This window comes from Fundulus heteroclitus, chromosome 8, assembly GCF_011125445.2.
Source record: "Fundulus heteroclitus isolate FHET01 chromosome 8, MU-UCD_Fhet_4.1, whole genome shotgun sequence".
In the NCBI taxonomy this organism is placed as follows: domain Eukaryota; kingdom Metazoa; phylum Chordata; class Actinopteri; order Cyprinodontiformes; family Fundulidae; genus Fundulus; species Fundulus heteroclitus.
This window is the reverse complement of record NC_046368.1, coordinates 26,116,743-26,141,449: the sequence shown is the minus strand read 5'-3', so window position 1 is coordinate 26,141,449 and position 24,707 is coordinate 26,116,743. Positions and strand designations below refer to the sequence as shown.

Sequence of the window (24,707 nt, the reverse complement as noted above, 5' to 3'; positions counted from 1 at the left end):
CAGATGCTTTTTTTTTTCTGTGACAATCCTCTGATTTGAATGCAGAGAGCGTTGCTATCCTGTCACACAACAACACTTCCCCTTTGACAACAACCTCTTTTGTCTGTCACCTCAGTCAGGTGTGGTGTGTTCTGACGAATGAAATCCTCCCAGACAGGAACGCCGGGGTGATTCAGAACCCGCTCAGTCCACTGATCGTTTACAGGTAAATGGCTTTCGCTTGACAGGGAAAACAAGAAAAAAAAATCAAATGGACCGGAGATTTCCCCAAAAGTCTCACCTGCAGGATTTCAAAAATGCCTCCCCTACCTGAGCTCTGAAGCACCGTCAGTGACGTTGCTATCGCCACACAGTGAGCGCACTGATCCCACCGAGGACGAAGACGCGGCTACAGCTATTAGCTTAATGACGGCTGGAGGGGACGACGTCTGACAAAGTGACGGCTTCATTCACACCAAGGTACGGCGCGCTGAGGACAGGCCAGCGAGACGCCAACACAGGCCGCGCTGCGCTAAATAGTAAATAAACACGTCCTAATACCAATGACACACTCATTTATAATTATTTAAAACAGGGAAATAAACACATACCTGTTTAAATAAAGATAAAAAGATTTATATCAAGTTTGAAGTTATTGTAGATGGTTTTAAGATTTAGATTTTCTAGGGTTTGCTGCAACGTTATGACATGAACTTATTTAACCCCTCCATACTGGGCCTTTTTGTGCCATTTCTTGGATGTTTCAAGGAAATACCAAAATAAATCAAGATTTAATTTTTTTACTTTCTTTGATTCTGCGTCTCTGTGATCTTGGATCCCCAGCCCCAGCAGGAATCAAATCTGTTATTCAGTATACGTCTCATTACTTTAACCTAGATCCCTGTAGTTTCACATTATATGAACAACTACTAAAACTCTAACAAATTGTTGGCCTTTTAGATGTCGCTGGTTTTTGATGCACAAGTCTCGAACCCCTTTTTTTTTTTAAACTTTCATTTTCACTTCACAACGCGATCAAATCTGAGTAACTGCTCATCAAACCATCAACTGAATTCTGGCCCTTTTTCTATTTGAACCCGCATTGTTCAATAAACAGGGCTGACAACGAGAAAGTAACGTTAGCATACCCCCCCCCCCCCCCCCCCCCCCCACAGAAGCAGGATCTCCATACATCAAGAAGCTCTTCTCCAGGGTGGAGGATGTGTGATGCTGTGGGCCTGCTTCTCCTTTTGAAGCACCGCTGGGGTGCTGAGGCTTCCTGAACTCATCGAAACAGCCGATTTTAAATAAGAACCTACAGTGGACTTTACCACAAGGCACAAAATCAAAATCAACGATGGTGAACCTGAGAAGAGCACTGGAGAGGACTTGCAATAAATACATACATAAATAAATAAATAAATAAATAAATAAATAAAGGGGTGGGGGTATGGTCAAAAATCTCTTGTCTTAGGAACTATCATATGAGACATTTAAATGCTAACCAAGTATTGACAGCAGCAACACCAATAACCTGAGCAGCATTGAGTTTGTGCTCGCTGAGCATTTGCTACTAAAATGACAGACGGGTTTAGTTGAAGGCTTTTCGCAGATCTTTATTAGGAGGTGCCAGTGAATGCGTTTGGCTCTGTAGATCATTGGCCATCAGCTCTTAAGATTGGGACAAGAGGCAGCTGATAGCTCTGTTTACATTAGAGCCAGAAAACGCCTCCGCAGATATGTTATCTGTTGACAAGTCGACTTAAATCGCCTGGTTTCGGATACGGACACCGGCACGGCAAGTGTGCGTCTCAGAAATCGCACTGCTCGTCTGGTTTATTAATATAAACCTTTAATTCTAGCAGATCTGGTCTTTGCATGGGGGACTTTCAGACCTCCAAGGAGCAACCAGACAGCCTACCCTACAGCTGCCCGTGTTAAATTGTGCCGAAAATGACTAAAACAGTCCAGAACACAGGTTTTTCTGGGGGGTCAGTGGGGGACCACCTCCCAAAAAAACAAAACAAAAACAACAACAGCAATGTCCCCTAAACAGCTTAAGGTCACATTAGATTGAATTAATAAACGAGAGTGAAGTCGCGCAGCACGAGAACGGGACGACGCCGCAGAGCGCCGCTGCGGAGCTAGCAGCAAATGCTAGCATGGGGCCCCAGAACTTGCGCAAACAAAGACGCTTACCTCAATTCACGTCGGGTCTTTCCGTCATTTATCGGTGTCCGGGTTGAGGAAAATATGCTATTATCCGGGTGGGGGAAAATAACGTGTTTAAGGTCGAAGCAGCGGCGACCGTGGTGGCAGGTTTCGGGTCCGGGTCGGCTCGGGTTAGCAGCTAGCTAGCGGTGCCCACTTAAAGAGCAACTTGAAGCTGGCCCACTGCGCACATTTCTTCTTCTTCTTCTTCACCAGCCGCCCTCTCAACTTCTTCAGCACTTTAAGTGTCTCCCTTCCCAAATGAGTCTCGGGAAGACGAGTTAAACAGCGAAACGACTGGTGCTAATTAATGACGCTGAAAACCAAGAAGAAGAAAAAATCCAAAATGTCCACGAAAATCAGTAAGGAAATACAAAAGGTAAAAAAAAAAAAAAAAAATGCGAACGACCTCCGGGCTGAGCGAGACGTTTTCTTCTAAAGCCTGCCGCACCCAGATGTTTTCCGTGCTTATTTCCTTGTGTTTAATCATTGGCCATGGTCGCGGCTGTACGGCAGTCGCTCGGAGCTACCTGGAGGCTGCGGGGATCCGGGTGATGAGCTGAGTTTCTTCTCCGCGACCTTTCCGTGTTGGAGACGGCTGTCCGCCAGAAGTCGCTTTTCCAGCTTCACTCAGAGCCGCGTCGACGATGCTTTCACTATCTCTCCCAGACAGTGTTTTGTGATATTTGCCCCTATCTTCCCCCCGTCCCTCGGCCCGAGTGTACCCTTCCTCACTCGAGACGTACCCCACGCAGACTAAACACATTAACGTGTAAACCATGCTGTGAATGATTTATTTAAAATCCCAATGTCCCGTTTATACAAACCCTGTTTGCACCATTATGTTCTGAAACTGGTGGTGTTTTGGCGCCCCCTGCTGGAAATCCCGAATGTTGTCTTCCATAAACGGACTGGAGCAAATTCCGCACACAATGGTGCATTCCGGTTACCTCGGAAATTGAATATAGGAACTAGGAATCGGGTAAACCCAAGTAAAAAGAGTTTCAGTTCACTCAATCGGAGAAGCCGGGATTCCAAATTAAAGTAAAAAAACCACTCGGACTCAAAAAAACTCCTCCGACTTCCAGAGGGGAAAGTCCGACTATAGAGGCCGTTAAAGTTGACTCTTCTGATTGGAAGGCGGGATTTCCGAGTTTCGACTGTAAATGGAATGCAACAACAATCCAGGAGTATAAATCCTCATAATAAAAACCGTTGCTCTTAAAATGTTTTGACTTGGATGGAAAACAGTTTTTTTTGTAAAGATAGAATTTAACAACAAGTTTGATATTATCTGGTTGGTTATTTGTATTATTTGAAGCAAACCAAGCTGTGATCATAAAAGCGTACTAACACCTGTAATACCATCAAGTTCCTGGCTTTGAGTTTTCTTTTAGGACAGGCCAGATATTTGCATCTTCCTAATCCTGTAGCACAAAGCACACTAAACCACGGAAGGAAGCAAAACAGCCATAACCGGTTTTACCGCGTATGGAGTTCCTACACATTATTCATGTCAAAATCCCATCTTCTTCCAGCACGAAACATCCAGCGTTCTTTCCATTAAAAGTGCAGGATGGGAGGAGAGATGGACAAATGACTAATTAAAACAGAGTCATGGATTATGATGATGGATGTGTGGATAAATAAACAATTAAACAGTTAATTAAAATGGATGTATGGACATTCAAAAGAACAAATATGGAATAAATAAATGGATAAATGTTAACTGTTGAGATGGGATGTGTAATAAAGTCTGGAAATACAGACAGTTTTCCGTACTGTTTTATTCTTCCACAGTAATCCAGAAGATGCTTCAAATTTAATTTCATAGCTGACCAGGTTTATAGGAACAGTGCGTCCCAATTGGTGTGAATAACATAAGGCATACAGCTTCCACTGACTAATACAACTCCAAAAAGTTAAATATTATGAAAAAGTTTATGTTTACAACCATTTTGAAAAATACAACTATTGAAAAAATATTGATTTGTTATTGGCGAAATATTTAAAGCATTTATTTCTTTTAATTTTGATCATTATGGCCTATAGATAATGCAAATCTAAAATATGCACTATTTACAAAATTAGATTGCAAAAAAAATCAATAAAACAATATATTTTAAACTGATTTAAGGCTTCTGAAATGTAGGTTCATTTAAATGTGCTCAACACTTGAGTTTGGGGCTCCTTTGACATGTCGCGCCACATTGATGCAGTAATTCATGCAAAACAAGCCCCAACCAAGTATTGAGTGTATATAAATTAACACTTTTCTGACATATCTGTTTAAAATATCCTTTTTTGTTGGTTTTATGTAACATTCTAATTTTGTGAGACAGGTAAATTTGGGTTTTCTACTACCATAACCATCAGAATGACAAGAAATAAAGGCTTGACCTATTTCCTATGTTTATTGAATCTATATACGTATGAGGTTCAATTTCTGAGATGAGTCACAAAACCATTAAACCTGTTCAAGATATTCTCATTTTTTTGCAGCCTTACTTGTATATGAAGAAGGTGCGCTTCTTTTCTGCACATTGTAGCTAAACAATTGCTCTACTGGAACATTTAGCCTGACATCAGCACCGCTGCTTCTGAAAGACACTAAATCTCTAGGATGCTCCTTCATAAACTCTAGTTTGGTCAGTTTTTTTTATTTGCAACCGTTCTTAAAATCACACTCCTCACTCTGAAGTAAAATTAAGCAGTTATTTAAAAGCTTTTACCTTGAATAGGTTTAGTAAATGTATTTATGTCAATTTTACACTTCAGTTGTTTTTTCCACCTATGATGTTTTCGTTTCCTGGGCTGCAGTCAGTCCTTTGCACTCAAAGAAAGCATCCTGGAGGGGCTCCCGTCCGAGGAAGCGCCTCAGCATGTCCATGCCGTCCACGGAGCCTCCGGCTTCCAGTATCACCCTTCTGTACTCTTTCCCAACCTGACGAGACACGCAGAAAAGAACAGCTTACACAATGCGAGATCAAGCTCAAGTCAAATATGAAAGGAGCAAGCTAAGCAACAAACCTTTGGGTTCATAATGCCTTCCGTTTTAAAACGGCTGAAGAAAATGTCCATTGAGTAGACTTCACTCCACAGATAGCTGTAGTACTGACCATCGTATCCTCCAGCCAAGTGGCTGAAACTGGCCGTCATATTGGTGCCTGCAGAAACCACACGCATTTGATGCCTTAAATAATAAGAATCAAAAAAGAAATGGTGATAAAAATAACTTGAGAATGTGCACTTGATTATTTGTCTTTAAGTTTGATTTTTAATTATTTTTTGCTTGTTACGGTTAGGTTTGTTCTCTCTTATTTTTTTTTTGTCTCTCAATGTGAACTTAAACTTATTTGTAATGCTCATGTTTATACACTGGTTCTGTATTTGAAAAGTCGACAGAGAAGCTAAACAGAAAAAAGTAAAAAGATTTTAAGATTAATCTTAAAACTTTCCTTTTTGACAAAACTTATAACTAGAGTGGCTCATGTTACTCTGGGCTACCTTTATAGTTTTACTGCTATAGGCTTAGGCTACTGGAGGATATCAGGATCTAATTGTCTCACTCTATAGAGTTCTACTGTTCTTCAATTATGCATTACGTGTTGTCATTTCTGCTTTAACTTTCTGTTCTCCCTCTTTTATCTTCATAGTAGGTACACCTGGTCTGGCGTTCTGTTAACTGTGACATCATCCAGAGAAGACAGATCACCCGCTACTACCATCTAATGTAGAACAGATTACTGGATCAATGTGTGCTTCTGTGCTTGTTTGTCTCTCTTGTTGTGTCTCTGCTCTGTCTTCTGTAACCTCCAGTCGGTCGAAGCAGATGATCGTTCATACTGAGCCTGGTTCTGCCGGAGGTTTTTCCTTCCCGTTAATGGGGAGTTTTTCTTTTCCACTGTCGCTTCATGCTTGCTCAGTATGAGGGATTGCAGCAAAGCCATGTACAATGCAGACGACTCTCCCTGTGGCTCTACGCTTCTTCAGGAGTGAATGCTGCTTGTCGGGACTTTGATGCAATCAACTGGTTCCCTTATATAGGACTTTTTTGACCAATCTGTATAATCTGACCCAATCTGTATAATATGATTGAACTTGACTTTGTAAAGTGCCTTGAGATGACATGTTTCATGAATTGGCGCAATATAAATAAAATTGAATTGAAGATTTTACATGTTGCAAAAGATGACAAATAGGCCCATGCACTGGAGGCATATGGTGAGGCTGGTTCTCCCGCCATACGAGAGCTTCTCTTCATAAACATTTTTTTTAATTAAATGATGAGGTAATGTAACCATCATCGTAGTACCAGTAAGGATTGCTTGGATGTGATATTTGGGAGGGTACTATATTCAAACTAAGTTTAGAGCAGTCAGAGCCTCCTTAGGGCTCTTTTTAACAATCTCGGTGTCAATAATATTACTGACCAGGTGTAGCAGGAACACCGAGGATGTCCCGGCAGTGCTGTGCAAACACCTCAGCTGTATCTGCACGTGGACAGGAGTGAAGGGACTGGTCCACTTTACTGAGGACAACCTGCCGCAGGTTCATCAGACCTAAAGATAACCATAGCACATGGACACAGACTCTGAGCTTCTGCGTACTTTTCACAGAGAGTTTTAGGTCTCAGAGACTTTGGGGGGGGGGGGGGGGGGTCTGACCTGTGTTTGCTACTCTGGACGCAATCAGTTTGTCCAGCAAGTCATCCGGAACTGGCGACCCATCCTTGTAGTGGCCAGACATCCTCCTTAGAGGCTCCTTCTCCCAAACCCAGTTCTCCAGCATCTGTGACGGCACTTCCACAAAGTCTGTTTCCACCAGAGTACCACTAAACTCTGAAAAAGTGGTCTGAGCCAAACAAACACAAGATAAGTTCCTCCTCTATAACCAGAATAAAATAAAATAAACTATATAAAACAATACACAGCATGCAGGAGGGCCATGAAATTTGCACCTTAGAGCATAGCTCATGCATCACATGACCAAATTCATGAAAATACGTCTCCACTTCATGGTGTTGGAGGAGGGAGGGCCAGCCTTTTAGGGGCTTTGTAAAGTTAGCTACCATAGCAGCCACTGGAAGCCTGCGTTTTCCATCAGGTCCCCTGCAGCCTGGAAGGAGCCCGAAGCAAGCAGCGTGGCCATATTTCCCTTCCCTGAAAAAAACACAACACCACCACATTCAACAACTAGAAACAAAAGCTCATAAAGCTACAGTTTGGTATATCAGAATTCAAGCATATAAGAGCAATTTAGCAGTTTTAGAGGTTAAATGTTGACGTCACCTTTACCTGGGATGCAAGTCCAGGTAGAACTGTCCAATCTCCTCCCCCGTCTCAGTGTCGCGGGCTGAGTAAAGCTTGACATCTTCATGCCAAACATGAGCGCACTCTACCAGTTCGAAGGCGAGGCCCAGCAGCTGCTGATAGATCCCCAACAGCCCTTCTGTCACCGCCTCCAGGGGGAAATACTCAATGAGCTTGTCCTTGTTTACAGCAAACTTGCACTGCTCCACCTGGTTCATGTAGTAGGGCAAGTCCCAGGCGTTGATCTGCCCGTCGAACTGGTAGCCCTTCATCAAGCACTCCCTCTTCTTCAGTGCAAGGATGTACTTCCTTTCCTTGATTCCAATGGGCTTTAGTCTCTCATAGAAAGTGTCTGCAAAAGATTAGAGAAGGGACACGGTTTGGCCGACCTACATCTATGTGTGCAGGATAAATAAATACTCAGCACTTCAAACAGCCAACCTTACATCCTCCTTATATAGCTTTCTTTTTGCTCCTTTTTCACTACCCAACTATTTTTTTTGTATGCTGCAAAAACCATATGAAGTAAAAACATTAAAGTAGAGACATAATTTAAAGCAGTCCCCACTTCCATCATCACCAAACTAATACAGTTGTGTGAAACGAACTCAAAACTAGTTAAGTGTAGTACTAGTTCAATAAGGTTGACTATGTTAAACCCCAGATACAGCCCTTAGGGACATTTGAAAATGTCAATTAGTTCGACTTCATAATTTCAATAGAAACGACACTGATCCTTTAAAACCAAAATGTTTGAAACTTTTCAGTGAGCAGAAACAACACCTCCAACTGTAGGGGGCGCCACAAATGCAGAGAGCAATTGTTAGAGTTTACAGAGTCACTTTGTGCAAAAAGGAAACGAGCAGGGGACACATGTTTTTTCATCACATCCACTAATCAGTTGCAAACTATGCAATTTAGAAATGAAGAAAAAAAGTATGTAAAGTGATTAAACATCTACAAGACCGAGTTATCTATCAAATGCAACGAGGCACAGAGGTTTTAATGAATGCTAGATACTTATCCATCTGTAAGCAAATCATCCTAGAAATACACATAAAATCAGCAGAATTATGCTTTTGAGCTAAAAAAATATAGTTGAGTTCCAAGATCTTTTCAAAGATCTAAGCTAAAATAAAAATAATACAGTGTACATGTATTCATTTCACTGGATCAACCTATAATAGCGGTGTGGAAACTAATTTCCCCCCACTGGTGCAGTCAGGGAGTCCTGCTCTCCGGAGACACAATATTTTGCAGTTTCATTTCCCAGATGGTGGAGCTCTAGAGGTCGACTGTGTAGCAACTGTACTCATTTAGGCCGACAAATCTTATTGATACACATGCAGGTGCTAGCTCAGTATGAGGGATTGCTGCAAAGCCATGGACAATGCAGACGACTCTCCCTGTAGCTCTACACTACTTCAGGAGGAGTGAATGCTGCTTGTCAAGACTTTGATGCAATAAACTGGGTTCCCTTATATAGGACATGTTTTGACCAATCTGTATAATCTGATTGAATTTGACTTTTGAAAGTGCCTTGAAATTACATGTTTCATGAATTGGCGCTATATAAATAAAATTTAATTGAACTGAATTCAGGTGATTTGCAGAGGCTCCTATGCCAGCAACGAGGCTGTATTTTAAACAGGAACCCGATCATGTCAACTCATCTTCATTACTAAAAAATCCTCATACAAAACATTTGTCAGGCAAAATATTCACAATGCTGAACATAATATTTCTAATTAGGGATGCACGATATATCGGCATTAACATCGGTATCGGCCGACGTTAATCAATTTCTAAGATATTGGTAGCAGTCCAATTGAGCCAATATAAAAAATACAGTGGATGATTTTTCTGGAAACATAGGTAAGAAACACCAAAGGTCACCTTTTGAATAACTGCGGAAGACCTTCCTACTTGCTCTTCTGCCCCTCAGTGGGATCATGTAGAGGCAGACAAAGAGGGGTGTAAGAATCTCCCAAATCCACTCTGGTCTTATTTCTGTCTAGTGAGGCCTTCCTCTTCTTCCCATAAACTTGTAAGACAGTTTGCTTCTTGCGACTCTCAGCCATGTTCAAAGTGTACGGTGAGAGCAGCGGAGCTACAATGAACGGCTAACACTGAAGCTAACTGGATACATAAACACTAGAAGTGTTTACGCAAGAGGACGTCACAATGATTGACAAGTGGGACAACCAATAGATTAGATGATCCCCCACAGAACTCGAAGCAGAAAAAAGTGTCCACTATACCTTTAAATACCAGTGTTTGTTTCCATCTTGTTGCCGTTTGTGTATGTGTTTTGCCAGGGGGAGAGGGCTGGCCATGTGATGTTTGTTTGTTTGGGAGAGGGACAGTCACAGTCAGACTAGTGTTTCAAGATTTGCTGTGCAAGAAGCACAAAGAAACGGGCAAGGTTGGCGATCGTAGACGCAGCGGCTGGCAAAGTAAACTTATGGCAGCAGGTGAAGAACGCATCAGTCTTATTTCCCTTTGAAATCAGGGATCGTCCGGCAGCGATGTCAGCTCACAACCGGCATAAATCATCAGGACCCAGGGACTGTCCAGAGAAGTCTGGCCAGATGTGGTCTTTAAGCAAGAGTTAAAGCCATAAAGCCATACGTCGGACATGGAAACAAGGAGAAGTGACTGGTATATGTAAGAAAACCTAGGGACTGGTGTGCAGAAAAATGGCAGCAGAAAGTTCTGCAACATGTTTGGAACAACCATCCAGCCAGGTTCCTTCAAAAACTGTGTGCAAGTGTATCTAGAAGATTTGATGCCGTCTTGCAGGCAGAGGGTGGTGACACCAAATGCAGATTTAATTTAGATCTCGCTGCTGTTCATTTACTGCATTTTCTTTACTGATAAACTAATAAATGCTTTCATTACTGAAAGCACTTTTAGTTAACAGTATTTTTTTCATACCAACCTAAAACCTTTGCACAATAGTGTATTTACACACATTTCTTTTTCTTGACAGTGTGACAGTGCTGCACTTCTATTAAACTGCCTCAGTGCTGTACGTCACACACATGCGGGACCCTTTATGCAGCCTGTATGCCACATAAATTACAGCCTGTGTGCTTGTTGTGAGGTCGAAGGTGTCAGATGGCTCGTACCTATAAAGTCAGACACATTGGTTGCATGCTTAGCCATGTTAATCTCCAGCACATAGTTTGCGTGGCTGCTGTAACCAAGCAAGTCTGCCACCTTTGCTCTGAGTTGGATTAGCTGTTCAAGGATCTCTGTGTTCACCTGGGGAGAAAAATAAATAAAAATAACACGAATCACGCCTTCAGAAACAACTGATCTATATAAAAATGAAGAAAAGACAGTTTTCTGCTCCTGGTAACTTCTTTAACTACTCAACCCCTTAACAGAACCCAACTTTAAAAAGACCCCTTTTAAGCAGACTACTAAATAATAAGAGGTGGAGACTTGGGTGTTGTAGTCGCAGCATCGTGGCCATAAAAAGCAGGACTCGCCTGTTTGCACCTGCTGTGAAAAGCTGCTTCCATCTTCCTCCTGGTCTCAGGATTGTGGCACCTCTTCATCAGAGGGTGGTAATGGGGATATTCCAGCGTGACTTTATACTTCCCCTCTGCCGTCCTCTCCAGGCCATTGAGATAGCTGTCAGCGAGTCCTCCTTTGCGAGATGGGCAAAATGAGAGTCAACGTTTCCAGCATCTCTCCATCAGGCAGAGGCTCATGCAAGCGGGCTCACCTAGCTCGTGCTCAGAAAAAACAAGGAATGTGTTGTCCTCGGTCAGATTCCTGTTGAAGTCTATAGAGAGCTCACTGATGAGCTTGGAGGTTGTTTTTACTTCCTTAGGATACATGGATAAGGACACGGCAAGAACATCAGGACAGAAATTACAACTTTGGATGCACAATCAAAGGAGACATATAGTAAATACAGTATCTACAAAAACAACACTTATTATATAGTAAAATAAAATAGGAGATAACATAATGCATACCAACTAAATAAAATATGATAAAACCTCAAATGCAAGAATTTCCCATACAGTTATGATTTTTTTTTTTTTTTTTTTTTGCAGACTGATGACTGGCTGCTAAGTCAATTTCATGTTCAATGTCACTATGAAGACATGCCAAAGTTTAACATTGCATTTAAAGGATTGGCCAGTCATTTTGAGTCTCATAATAATAATTATTTTTTAAATCATTCCAAACGCTCATATACATGGAATTGTCCTAACTTTTCCCCCCATTCACCTGACCACAGAAACCACAGTGGAGCACTGCATCTGCTTATTTAAGCAGAGATTGGTCTGCCTTGGATCAACTGGAGGAGCTCTGCTGTACACATCTGAGAAAGCGCATGACTTCACTGTGGTCTCAGCAGTTCTGCTGCAGGATGTTGTCACAACAGAAGCTGGTAAAATGGGAGCAAAGTGTCTATTTCAGCTTCAGTCTTTCAGTCACGTTGCAAATTCTGTGGCCGTGGCCACGCACACTATGAATACACACCGTAGTTATAGATTGTTTCCTGCCGTCAGGCGTATTAAGACCTGATGTTTGGCCATTCTTGCACGAATGAGACCCTGGATGAGCCAGTCTCCACCCCGAGGCCATAAAACACAGTACAGTTCTGCATAAACCACATGTCCTACTCTCTTTATTCTCAGAAGGCACCAACTTAACCAAAGGCATGATCGGTGAAACAACAAGGGGTGAAAGTAGACATCCTGGTCAAAAGAGTAAAGCCAACACTAAACAGAGGGGAAGGTGAGCTTCCAGCTACCCAGTGTTTACAGTTTGGTCCTCCAACATATTCCAAAGTGATTACATGAGTAGTCTGATCAGGATTCAGCTGATCAGGTACTCCACTCACACAAAGCAATGGCCTCTAATGACCCAGGATAGTGACGGGTGGGTCATTAGAGTTGGGATGCGCCTTGGAGGATGGGCCTCCATGTCCTTAAAAACAGCAGCACTCCAACTGCAGGTTGCTCAGTTGCGGGTCGCCAGAACTGACAATGACTCCTGGATAGGTGTCAAAAAGTTTTTAGAAAGAACTGGGAGAAAGTCTGGTTGCCTCAGAGCCAGTTTGTAATCATAATGGAAAGCGTCCAAACCATAGCTTTAGAGGTTTATTTATTTATTTTAGAAAAACAGTCATTAACAGAGAATAATATAAATGTTTATCTTTTGTTAAGAATAAATGTTCATCATTCATGTTTGTGGTTTAAAAAAAAGAAGAATTTACCTGCTGTATCTCTTTAGACAGGTGCAATCCTTTCCTCTGGCCCAATGTAACCAGTCTGTCTAAGAATCTCTTTTCTTCAGATGAAGGATTGGCTTGAAACTTTTTCTGCCAAAACATACATCACATATACATTATACCAGTGGATCTGAGGCCTTTTTAAAGGAGCTCAGTAGTACTAGGCATCACAGCTTAAACGGAGCAATTCTTTCCCACCTGAGCTTTAATCAGATCTAAAATAAGGGGAGCAGTTTTCTGTATGTTGATCCATCAGATGTTTGTCGTCTTTTCAGGTGAAAGGCTGGCATGAAGCGTACCTGCAAGGCTAATATACGCTTGAACACGTCCTCCCTCATGCTGATCTCCACGTCAAACTCGGACAGCTTCTTGTCTGCCTCTGTGCTCGCCGATCGAACCTCCTTGTTGGGACAAACGTACTGAGGGAAGTCAAGAACATGGCGCGACGCTAGGGGAGAGGACCAAACGTAAAAGTAACCACTGAGAACTACAAGCGTTTGCAAACACAACCTTTTTAAACAAATCCAAAGAAACAGTTAGCAAACTTACTCAGAGTCATAGCTCCATTGATCCGTCCATTCCCTTAGCTCTTAACAGTAATGACTTTATGTGATTCTTCATAAATAAAATTGATCCCATTAAAAATAAAATAAGTGGCATCCTCCCAAAAATTATTTTCTCGTCCTCAGTAGGTGAGGCAGCGTTGGAGGAATCTTTAGAACCTGCGCAGTGTTTGAACTGTTTAGAAGCAGTAGAGCTTTCTGAGCTATTTAAAATTTTAGCTTCATCTAAACTTTCTACCTGTATGTTAGACCCAATCCCAACCAAGTTGTTTAAGGAGGTATTCCCTTTGATCAGTGGCCCTATTTTAGACATGATTAATCTATCCTTGGTAAATGGATATGTACCACTGGCTTTTGAAGTAGCTGTTATTAAACCTTGACTTAAAAAAACGTCTCTTGATCAAGATGATTTAGTAAATTACAGACCTATATCTAATCTTCTTTTCTTTTCTAAAATTCTTGAGAAAGTAGTTGCTAATCAACTCTGTGAACATTTACAAAGCAATGACCTATTTAAAGAGTTTCAGTCAGGCTTCAGAGCTAATCATAGCACTGAAACAGCTCTGGTCAAGGTCACCAATGATATTCTCATGGCCCCAGATAATGGACTTGTGTCTATACTTGTCCTGTTAGATCTCAGTGCTGCATTTGATACAGTTGATCACAATATTCTCCTACAAAGACTTGAGCATACTATAGGGATTAAGGGGAAAGCATTAGGCTGGTTTAAATCGTATCTATCGGACAGATTCCAGTTTGTTCATGTTAATAATAAATCTTCTTCAAACACTAGGGTCACTTGTGAAGTACCACAGGGTTCAGTCCTTGGACCAATTCTCTTTACTATATTTATGCTTCCGATTGGCAAAATTATCAGACAGCATTGGATTAATTTTCACTGTTGTGCTGATGAAACTCAGCTATATTTATCCATAAATCCTGATGAATCCAATCAATTACTTCCACTGCAAAAGCTGGATAACTTTAAATTTACTGCATTTAAATTCTGACAAGACAGAAATTGTAATCTTTGGACCAGAGTCCTCAAAAAATAAACTTCTTAATCAATCACTTAATCTGGATGCCATTAACTTGGCCTCTAGTAATAAAGTAAAAAAATCTTGGTGTTATTTTTGACCAAGACATGTAATTTAAATCCCATATGAAACAGATTTCCAGAGTTTCCTTTTTTCACCTCAGGAATATTGCCAAAATTAGAAATATTCTGTCCGGGAGTGATGCTGAAAAACTAGTCCATGCATTTGTTACTTCAAGGCTGGACTATTGTAATTCTTTACTATCAGGAAGTCCACAAAATGCAGTTCAAAGTCTACAGCTGATCCAAAATGCTGCAGCAAGAGTTCTGATCAAAATCAACAAGAGGGATCATATTTCTCCAATTTTAGCTTCCCTTCCTTGGCTTCCTGTTAAATCAAGAATAGAATTTAAAATTCTTCTTCTAATGTATAAAGCCCTTAATAATCAAGCTCCATCATATATCAGAGATCTGATTACCCCATATGTTCCTATCAGAGCACTTCGCTCTCAGACTGCAGGTCTGCTGGTGGTTCCTAGAGTCTCTAAAAGTAGAATGGGAGCCAGATCCTTTAGCTATCAGGCTCGTCTCCTGTGGAACCAACTCCCAGTTTTGGTCCGTGAGGCAGACACCCTGTCTACTTTTAAGACTAATCTTAAAACTTTCCTTTTTGACAAAGCTTATAGTTAGAGTGGCTCATGTTACCCTGAACTACCTCTATAGTTATGCTGCTATAGGCTTAGGCTACTGTAGGACATCAGGGCCTATTTCTCTCACTCTGCAGAGTTCTCCTACTGTTCTCCGATTTGCATTGCTTGTTGTTATTTAATTTTTTTTTACATTTGGTTCTTTGTCATTTTTCCTTCATAGTAGGTACACCTGGTCTGTCGTTCTATTAGCTGTGACATCATCCAGGGAAGACAGATCAACCGCTATTACCATATAATGTAGAGCAGATTCCTGGATCAATGCGTGCTTCTGTGATTATTGTGTCTCTGCTCTGTCTTCTCAGGTTTTTTTTTTTCCAAAGTGGCATGTAAATTCAGTGAGTCAAGGTTTTTAAGGCTCATTTATGAATGTGCAGTCGCTTATTGTGGCTCTAAAAATGCGATTATAAACACAAGTAAAGCGACCCGGTCTTGCTGCTGCTCTGCAGTAAGTCAACAGGGCGATATCCCTCCACTCCTCCGCGTACACGCTCCCTGGGAGGGAGAGTGTTTCTAACATAACGGCAAAAAGCAAACTTCACATTTAAGTTGAATTAACTTCCCTGTCCAGCAGAAAGCCTACAACCTCTGCATCCGTTTTAAATCCCCGTTCCCTCATGAATTATCTCCACCTGGTAATAATAGTAAATGTAGACTCTTGTTTTATCCCGGTTATTACTTCTTTTTCCTTTCTTGGTTACTTTCTCTTCCCTCTTGCTGGGCAAAGAGTATAAATGGTCCTCCATTTTAACAGAAAATGACAAATAGAATGATCTACAGTCGTCTTTGCTTGTTTATACTCTTCCTCCACCGACAGTGCGTCCTCATATAGGAGACAGATAGGAAACGTATGGCTGGGAAGTTTGGCCCTTTTTGGCTGATGGTCTGGAGGGTTGATACACTGACTCAAAAGTCTGTGATGTATTTAGGTGCTCGGCCATTTAGGGATTTATACACTAACAGAAGCATTTTAAAGTCTGTTCTCTGAGATACAAGGAGCCAGTGTAAGGACTTTGGAAATGGGGTGATGTGCTCTACTTTCTTGGTCTCAATGATGTAGAGCTGTGGATCGTCTGCATAGTTATGGTACCTTATGTTGTTTTTTTTTTTATGGTCTGAGCTACAGGGAGCATGTAGATATTGAATAGGAGGGGACCCAGGATGGACCCTTGAGGAACCCCACATGTTATTTCTGTTGCCTCTATATATATAATTTCCTACTGACAATAGACAGAAGAGTTTATGGTCCTTCTGATCAACCAAAGTTATCCAGGTTCAGTAACAGCAAAAAAACGAAATAAAAAAATAAATACGCCAAGCACGAATCATCACTCCTCCAGCACCAATTCATACAGTTGGTTTGAGGTATTTTTTGCTGATAGGCTTTTTTTTTTTTTTTTTTTTTTTTTTTTTTTTTTTTTTTTTTTTTTCATTTCATTTGTATATTGGTCTTGTCTGCCCAAAGAAAGTTGTTCAGGAAGGCTTGTGATTCATTTCAAACCTATGTCAGGCTTCCATATTCTTTTTAGTGAAAAGAAGGTTTCTTCTGGCAACCCTTCCAAACAAGTCTTTTTTCCAATCATACGGTGATTACCTTTAAACTTTAACATGCTAACTGGACTCTTAGAATCTGAGAAAGAGAACTTATGACCTCTGGTTCTCTAAATACTGCAAAGTTTGCCTTGGTGTAAATTTGTTAAGATGGAGACTAACAATTGTCCTAAATGTTTGTCACTTTCAGTCAGTGTGGAAGGAGGGCCTCAAATTACTGGGGACTGGTCTTGTAACTTTCCCAGATTATAGGCACTATCAGCTGCATCTTCAAGATTGTTGCTGATGCCTTTGCTTCTTGGCATTTCATTAAAATATTCCAACATGCTCAAAATCAGAAACTTTACAGAGGTGCTTAGACCTGCTTTAAAATGAACAATGTGGACTAAGCAGCACACGACTGTTCCTTTGACTCTTAAATCAAATGGAAATAGCAAAAGTTGATCTTACTTTTTGACATAACTGTAGTCACAGCGACATAAAGCTTCTTTTACTGTGGACTGCCACTGAGTACAGAGAATCTATTGGCAGGATAAATACAAAAATGGTTCTTTAAAAAGTATTTCTGGCGAAAAGCGATACACCTTAATCCTGCTCCACACTCACATGCGTAATCCAGTTTAGCATTAGCCAGGGCGTCCAGTGTGTTTTCAGCAGAGACGCTTTCTATCTGCAGAGATCCAACATCATCGTAGACCTTCTTTACTTTGGCTATCAAGCTGTCTGTCATGGTCTGGATCTCTTCTGGGGAAAGGTCCCATCTCAGCGGGTTCCTGCTATTTCCAGCCTGAGAGCAATCTCTGGTCGACGTCCCCGACCCCTGTGGGATCTTCATTCTTAGCCGATGTTTAGAGAAGCTGGAACAAAACAGCGAACAGTCTATTTGAATTTCTATGTGGTAGAAGTTTTGTCAATCCTGTTAAAAGAAAAAAAATTGTGCATAGCTAAAGTACTGATACCCCTTGAACTTTTTCACAAGTTTTCCTCTTACAAGTGCTGCCTTCATGTGTATTTTGTTGGGATTTGACGTGAAGAAGGTGCAGTTTAAATTTTTTTCATAATTTTATGTGAACAGGAATTTTTTTTAATCTTATAATCTTACAAAAGATTCTCATATTTTGGTCTGGACATTGACTGGTCCATTTTAACACATAAATACAGTGAAAACCTGCCCCCCCAGAGCACCGAGGCAGACACCAGGGGAACCATTGTCTGCCACCTCTAAGAGTAGTTTAGACTATGGAGATATATAGTGTATATGGAGGTGTCAGCCAGCCCTTTACGTCTGTTGGACGCTGTCGATCATGGAGCGCTCAGATTTATTACAGATAGCAAAGCCTCTCACTCACCATAGCACCTTATACTCCTTTGTTAAATGGCCCTCTCTACACACTAGCAGACTCTTACACTGGGACACATTCATTAACAAATCCATTCTCGTTCTTGTTCCATCATACTTGTCATGCTACATATTACATAAAAAGTTTCACCACAACCTTCGTTCTCAGAATTTTATTACATTTAGTGTTCCATCAGTGCATCCTGATCTCGGCAAAAAAAGCATTCTCCTTTTCCGGCCCTTCCACCTGGAACATGCTTCGGCAGGATCTGAAGTTCTCCAATCTCGTCACACTTGGGGAGTTCAACATTTGAATAAAATAATTGGAGCTTAAATAATCAAATAATTTGTTTGGAGGCACTTGTACTTGATTTTAAGTGAAACATTTGCTGGTGTTGTATGGTATTGATCTTCAGAAATACTTAGTTGGGGATTGAATTATTATTGTTTTTTATGTTAGCTTTACTATTGTTATTTTAGTATCACAACCCCCTTTAAATGTACTGTATAAATAAAGGATTACAATAAAAAATTTTTTTTCATATAGCAAAAAAACAAAATTTTAGGTTAAGGTTTGATTCTTGCACCAGACAGGTCTGCAAAAACACAGAGATGGAGCCTGCCAGCTAATAAAGGGAAATGACCAAAATGCACTTTACAGAGTGAAGAACTCCAATCATGTGCTAATGTGATGAGCCTAGCCAAAATCAGGCACTTAGAAACACAGGGATGTAACAGAAGGTTGCAGGCATTAAACACCTAAAGCTGAAGATCAATGTGTCCTGAACGTCTGGCGGTGCAAAAATAAAGTGGGGTGATTGACACAGAAGTGGAAAGAACATGATATGGTCTCCCAGGTGATTATTCACCATATTCCTGACAAGTTGGAAAGTTATACTGGGAACAAGCTAGAAGCCTGAATGCTTGACCCACATTTTTGGAGGATCCAGTGGCTCTGCAGACTACGCACTGTACTCTGCAGTTAACGTGAAGTTATGGCTGGATCTGTCACTGTGAAGTCATTTTAAAAGGTAAGCCAGATGAACAGCAACACAGCATTTTATCCCCTCACAATTTATTTCACTAATTTTAAATTAGCCAAAAACTAAGTAAGCTGATGCAGAATGTGGACTAAGTCTGCCACATGAACTAATACGTCCAACCCTCTTTAGCAGAAGTAAGTGGAAGACATTGGTTTCTGTATTGTTAAAGATTATGAGCTGCAGAAAGCTGCTGGTGCTGCAGAAAGCAGTTAAGGGGAAAAAAACAGAAACAATGTAACGAAACCTTGAGTCAGATCAATTTGCCTCAATGAGTTTTATGAATGGAGGTCCTCGAGTCATTCAATGAGTCGTGACAAGACTGGCTGCCAAGGTCCTGCAGCTACAAAACTAAGCTTGGCCACCATGTAAAAGAACGTATTCACCCAAAAAAAAAAATCAAAGCCTTAATCAAATATTTAACTAGTTAATATTTTTTTTACCCAGTAAAAAAAATGTTCAGAAAGGTTCTGAGATTATTTTCATAGATTTGATTTTGTTCACGTTATTATTTTCTTAAATGTCTACATAAATTTACATATGAAGAACCAACATCATGAAGCCCAGGGAACACAACCGACAGGTCAGGGAGAAAAGGCTTGGGGAAAGTTTAAAACAGGGTTAGTTAGTAAAACATCTCAAGCTTTTCAGCATCTCACACAGCAAAGTTCATTCCACTATCCATAAATGGAAAAATATGGCTCAACTGCTAACTTATAGAAAAACATGGATGTTCATCTAGGCTTATGTTAACTCTGGAGGAGCTGCAGAGATTCACAGCTCAGGTAATGGAATTGTTTTCGCAGAGCAATAGCCATGTTAAAGGGAGGGACACTTATTAGTCATGGAAGCTACATATGTAGTCGTTATGGAAATGTGGCAGAAAGAAAGTCTCCTTTAAAGTTTAATAAAACGTGGAACAAGCTGCTCTTGTAAGAGGACACCAGAATTGAACTTTTTGGCCGGTTTGCCAGAAAAGTATCACTGCGTCATCCTAAATGCATCAGCCCTAATATGAAACACGGTGGTGGTAGTGCCATGCTGCGGGAAGGACAATATAGGAAAAAAAGCATATCGATAAAATAAAAAAAAATATTGATGGATATGGATAATTATCAAAAAAGTCTAAACATATTTTAAGTGCAGCCCTGGGCATTTTATTGCTTAATGACCTGTTTACATACAGAGCACACAAACACTGAATTCAAACTCAATCTTTTATTCAATCAATTTTTTAACCAAATCTGCAAGTTTAAAAAAAAAAGAAAAAACAGAGCACGTGATCCCTGAAATCTTTGAAAGGGCGGGGGATTCCTGGATCTGCGTTTGTGATTGGTTGGGAGGATGTAAGCCTACAAGATAGGCAGACTAGAATGCAAAATGAACTTTTTATTGACACTTTTTTTCCTAGTCTATCGAGATATATATATATATATATATATATATATACACCAAAATAAATCCTGGTAGATAAATTCCAGAAAAACCAAAAAGAAGCTTGATGTTGAAATGTGACAGAACCTGAAAAACTTCAATGGGAAGTGAATTTTTTGTTTTTAATATTTTTCCCATGCCTGTTATTTGAGGAAAGTTTCCCTGCAATTTAATAGCCACATAAATGTAGAGGAAGATCACCCGTTTATGACATGGACCATGAGGTGTCACTGAAGCATTTCCCGCCTGACCCCCTAATGATCCCACTGCCAGACTGCTCTGCATTCTCTTCATGCTAGTTAGAAACCTTCCCCATGTCCAGCTGTCAGTGTAAAGTTTCATGGCACAGCAGCGGAATCCCTCCACCCTCAAGTTATTAGCAGGGTGGAAAAACCTGACAGGTCGTTTTTTTTTTTTTTCAAACAATAGCTGAAAGACCACCACCCAAAAACTCAGCAACTTTTTCTCACTTTTTTTCCTTTTTACCGGACACATGTGATCTCATGAAGCAGCAAACCTGTGATGCGCCGCAGACACACAAATATGTTGCTGAACAACCAGGTTTAGCAGATTTTCAGCATACCTGCAAAGCGTTCTGCACACGACAACTCTTAACGCACACATGCCGGATTCTCATGCGCTCAGCAGCAGAGCAAGCAGCCTCTTCCAGCCTTACTGTCTCTCCTACTACAATCCCAGCAGCAGCTGCGCTCCTCGCGCTCCTCTCTTCGCCTGCGCGTGGATGGAAGAAGGAACGGCTCATTTCCGCAGCCACGGCGCATGCGCCGGGGAGGAGACGCTCGCTCTGTCCTCATGACGCGGTGACAGCAGACAAGCTGAGGAGCTCAGGTAGGTGGGCGGGAGGGGGACACCGTTCCTTACCCTTTAACGTAGTGTTATGATGAACAAACGGGTCAGTTGCTGTTGTTTGACCGGGACGTTTCCTCAGTTCGAGCTGTTTTTCTCCCCTACGTCTCTTTACGTGTTCGTTTCAGCCTGCAGCATCCAGGCTGCAGAGCATTGTTTTCAGATTAGGCTTTTTAAAGCAGCCAACGCCCGCATGCACGTCATGAAGTATGTCTCAGCGGTTAAATGTGTGTGTGTTTTTTTAAACGGAATCAAGTGTGCCTGATGAATGGAAGAAAGAAAAAAAACTCTGCTCCCTTCATAACGGTCTTACATCACAGCTCCTGCATCACTGCATGGAGCCTACGTGTGTCAACACACACACGGCGAGGGAGGAGAGGCTGTGCCAGCCAGACCAGAATGAACAGAACAGCGCGTGGCATCGGCACGTGACGGGGATGTGAGGCAGTGTTTGTGTCTGCGACTCACTTTCAGCACTCTTTAAGCCAAATTCTGCCTCTGTTTATGGCCCCCGCTGCACCCATGATCTGGTCAGACGTGGGGAGGAAGCACTTTCCATCTGCAGCCAATTAATGCGACCAGGAGGATGACTTATGCAATGAGTTGTCTTGGAAACAAGGAATGCGTGCGACACCAGCATCTTTGTTATAATTGATTGTGAGCATAAAACACAACGACGTGGTTGGATGAGCCAGTAAAGGAGTCAGCCCACTGACAGGATCGCGTTGCTACTTTTGTGTGAAGCTTCTTGGCTTTTCAGGTGTGCTGTCATCACAGGTTGTAAAATAGTATGGGGACACAACATTCTGAAGGGTTTCTGTGTTTTTTTTTTCTGGTCACATAGAGGTAAATCTCCACTAAATTTTAATAATGGGAAAAAGTTTGTCACTTCAGAAAGTGAAAATCACATGTTATAGAGATTCATTATGTTCAGAGCCTGTTTTTCTTGTCATTTCTTGTCATTTTTATGACACAGATAATAAAAACATAAAAGCCAAAATGCATTGTTTTACTAAGTTAGAATATTATATATAACAGCAATTTAAAAGCATTTGCCAAGCTGCATTGATGCAGTAGTAATTAATACAAAAGGAGCCCCAACCAAGTACTGAGTGCATAGAAATAGGGTTGGGCGATATGGCTGAAACATTTATCACAATATAAGCCGTTCACATCAGTTGATATCGATAATTATTCATTACTTAATTTAATTTATTTATTTGAAACAAAGATCAAGGAGAAAGGGGTTAAATTTAGATTGTAACGCAACCCTATTTAGACATAACCTTTATCCTTTAAAAAGAGCTCAGCCCAAACAAGCCTGTTTGCAGCTCAGTCCTACTACCAACCTTACTTAGCTTGGTTGTGAGAGGCTAAATCCTTTCCTCTGCCTACATTCCCCAGAATGCTGTGCCATACTGCATCTTTGTTCAGGGAAATTATAGTTCGTCTTATGTGTTGTATTTTCTATTGCTATTGATCAGGTGTCTATCCCAATATATATAGTTATTGTTTCATTGCCCAGCCATACATAGAAATGAGCATACCTTTCAGAAATCTGGCGTTTCCATTTAAAATAACATTTTGGATCTTATGTAATTTTCCATTTTTCTGAGACGCTGAAATTATGGGTTTTCATTATCAGTAAGCCATTTTTCTCAAAATGACAAGAAAATATTTCACTATCTATAATGAATCTATATAATAAATGAGTTTCACGTTCTGAAATGAGTGACAAAAAATATGTAACTTTTTTGTAGTGTTCAATGTTTTTAGATCTATATGGGAACCTTTAAAAACAAATTTTCCTCCAGAGAATGCTAAAATCAAATACTCACTAATAACAATTTACAGTACATTTTAGCAGACTTCCATTCACCCCTCATTTCTTTATGCATTCCCGAGAAAACAAGAAAGCTATCACATTTTATTGAAATAAGACACAACACCAGATATTTATTTACAGAGTAAGATACGTCATATCTGGTGCCTTTTTAAAACGATGCATGCTCATTTTACGTGTTTATATTTGTTCACATTACAGCCACAAATATCTATGTATTTTATTGGGATTTTATGTAAAAGATCATGCATTTTTTTTCACTAAGAGAAATCAGAAAATGTGATTTGCATTTGCATTCTCCTCTTTTTATTCAAAAAGACCCAAAAAACAGCATACTGCAGTAACAAGTAAAGAAATTACTAAACAGATTTCATCTGTGTGCAATTTAGTCTCAGTAGAAATTAGCATTATTGCGCGAAGCACGCTGGAGGAGCTGCAGAGACCTGCAGCTCAAGTGGAAGAAACACGATGGCTTTCTTTATTAGGGACAATGAAGCTGGATAGTCCAGGGAGAAAACCTGTTAAAGGCTGCATTAAAGAGACTGTAACAACAAACCTAAACATACAGCCTGAGCAAAAATTGGATTGTTTAGATAAAAGCTTATTCACGTTGTATAATGACATGTGAAATAGTTATTGTTAAAATTAAAGTCTAGACCTAAATCCAATTTAGAATCTGCAGACTAGACGTGAACAATGCTGTTCACTCCCACTCCCATCTGAATGAGTTTTTGAGCTACGTTGCAAAGAAGAATGGGCAACAATTTCAGTCTCTATGTGCAATATTGGCAAAGAAGACTCCCATAAGACTCGCAGCCTTCAGCAAAAGACAGTTTGAAAAAGTATTGAGCAGGGAGACAAATGAGCGCCACACTTTTCTGACATTTATCTGTAAAAATAAGATGAAAAAAGCAATGGTGCTTTATAACCTTTAATTCTCAACAGATTAGACTTAGGTTTGTGGTTGTAATTTCCCAAATTGTGAAAAAGAGCTCTCACAAGAAACAGATTACAAAACGGGACATTTAACATACATATGAAATGCAAAAAAAAACATACCTCTGCAGCCTATCCCAGCCGTCAGCACCTTAGAACCTGTGCACTTAGAGACACAAACAACCCATGCACACGCTCACAATTAAGGGCAGCTTAGCTTCAGGCGTTAACATGAAGGTTTTAGGAATACGAGGGGAAAAGAAAATACTTGAAGAAAGTCTGTGCAAGCTTAATGTAAAAATAGGAATTCCACTCAGAGATCTGAACCGGCAACCTGGTTGCATTAGACTTCTATGTCTACTGTGTCCTAATTGTGCTGGTTATTTGTGCATATTAACTGGTTTACATGGTCTATAGTACAGGAAGTTATACAGCTCCAAATGAAGTTTAACATCGGGGCACACGTCCATGAACATATTTATTACGGCGGTTCCAGGCTGGCCCGTTACGGCCCCTATTTAGCCCAGAAATACAAACGAGAAATCATGCGAAATCTAGACAGCATTTTATTTAGCCCATCTATTCTGTCCAAAATTTCCCTGTGATGGACTGGCGACCTGTCCAGTGTG

At 40.6% G+C, this 24,707-nt stretch overlaps 3 protein-coding genes across 10 annotated transcripts in view; 1 reads left to right on the top strand and 2 right to left on the bottom strand.

The window, feature by feature from the left end:
• The window catches only part of erbin (erbb2 interacting protein), a 68,219-nt gene extending 65,206 nt beyond the window's left edge, over positions 1–3,013 (bottom strand). The window contains exon 1 of one of the 5 annotated variants that reach the window (XM_036140458.1): positions 2,179–3,013. The gene's annotated coding sequence lies outside the window, so the exon portion shown is untranslated. The remainder of the gene's footprint in view (positions 1–2,178) is intronic. The other 4 variants (XM_036140459.1, XM_036140457.1, XM_036140455.1 and 1 more) reach the window with 4 other exon arrangements.
• Positions 3,014–3,962: 949 nt separating this feature from the next.
• nln (neurolysin (metallopeptidase M3 family)) lies at positions 3,963–21,196 on the bottom strand. Of its 2 annotated transcripts, none has more exons than XM_036140452.1 (13): positions 21,016–21,056; positions 17,226–17,476; positions 13,062–13,210; positions 12,748–12,852; positions 11,239–11,341; positions 11,000–11,160; positions 10,634–10,769; positions 7,488–7,854; positions 7,151–7,352; positions 6,858–7,044; positions 6,624–6,752; positions 5,221–5,357; positions 3,963–5,134 (listed from the first exon to the last, which is right to left on the bottom strand). In XM_036140452.1, exons 1-13 carry the CDS (start codon positions 21,054–21,056, stop codon positions 4,982–4,984), a joined length of 2,121 nt encoding a protein of 706 aa, XP_035996345.1. In that variant the 3' UTR covers positions 3,963–4,981. The 2 variants fall into 2 exon arrangements, with proteins under 2 accessions (XP_035996345.1, XP_035996346.1); XM_036140453.1 differs by lacking the exon at positions 21,016–21,056 and adding an exon at positions 21,109–21,196 and having other exon boundaries at positions 4,863–5,134.
• The window catches only part of sgtb (small glutamine-rich tetratricopeptide repeat (TPR)-containing, beta), a 17,315-nt gene continuing 13,654 nt past the window's right edge, over positions 21,047–24,707 (top strand). For 2 of the 3 annotated variants that reach the window (XR_004931549.1, XM_036140454.1), the window contains exon 1: positions 21,047–21,281. Coding sequence is in view for 1 of the 3 variants with exons in the window: in XM_036140454.1 (XP_035996347.1) it covers positions 21,068–21,281 (214 nt within the window). In the remaining 2 variants the exon portion in view is untranslated. The remainder of the gene's footprint in view (positions 21,282–24,707) is intronic. The other variant, XM_012865518.3, reaches the window with a different exon arrangement.

Excerpts from the sequence above, each read along its gene's own strand:
- nln (XM_036140452.1), bottom strand. The coding sequence starts at position 21,056 with ATGTGTGCGTTAAGAGTTGTCGTGTGCAGAACGCTTTGCAG. Across the intron at positions 7,353-7,487 it reads TACCTGGACTTGCATCCCAG|GGAAGGGAAATATGGCCACG; the intron begins GTAAAGGTGACG and ends TGTTTTTTTCAG. Across the intron at positions 7,045-7,150 it reads TGCATGAGCTATGCTCTAAG|ACCACTTTTTCAGAGTTTAG; the intron begins GTGCAAATTTCA and ends TGTTTGGCTCAG.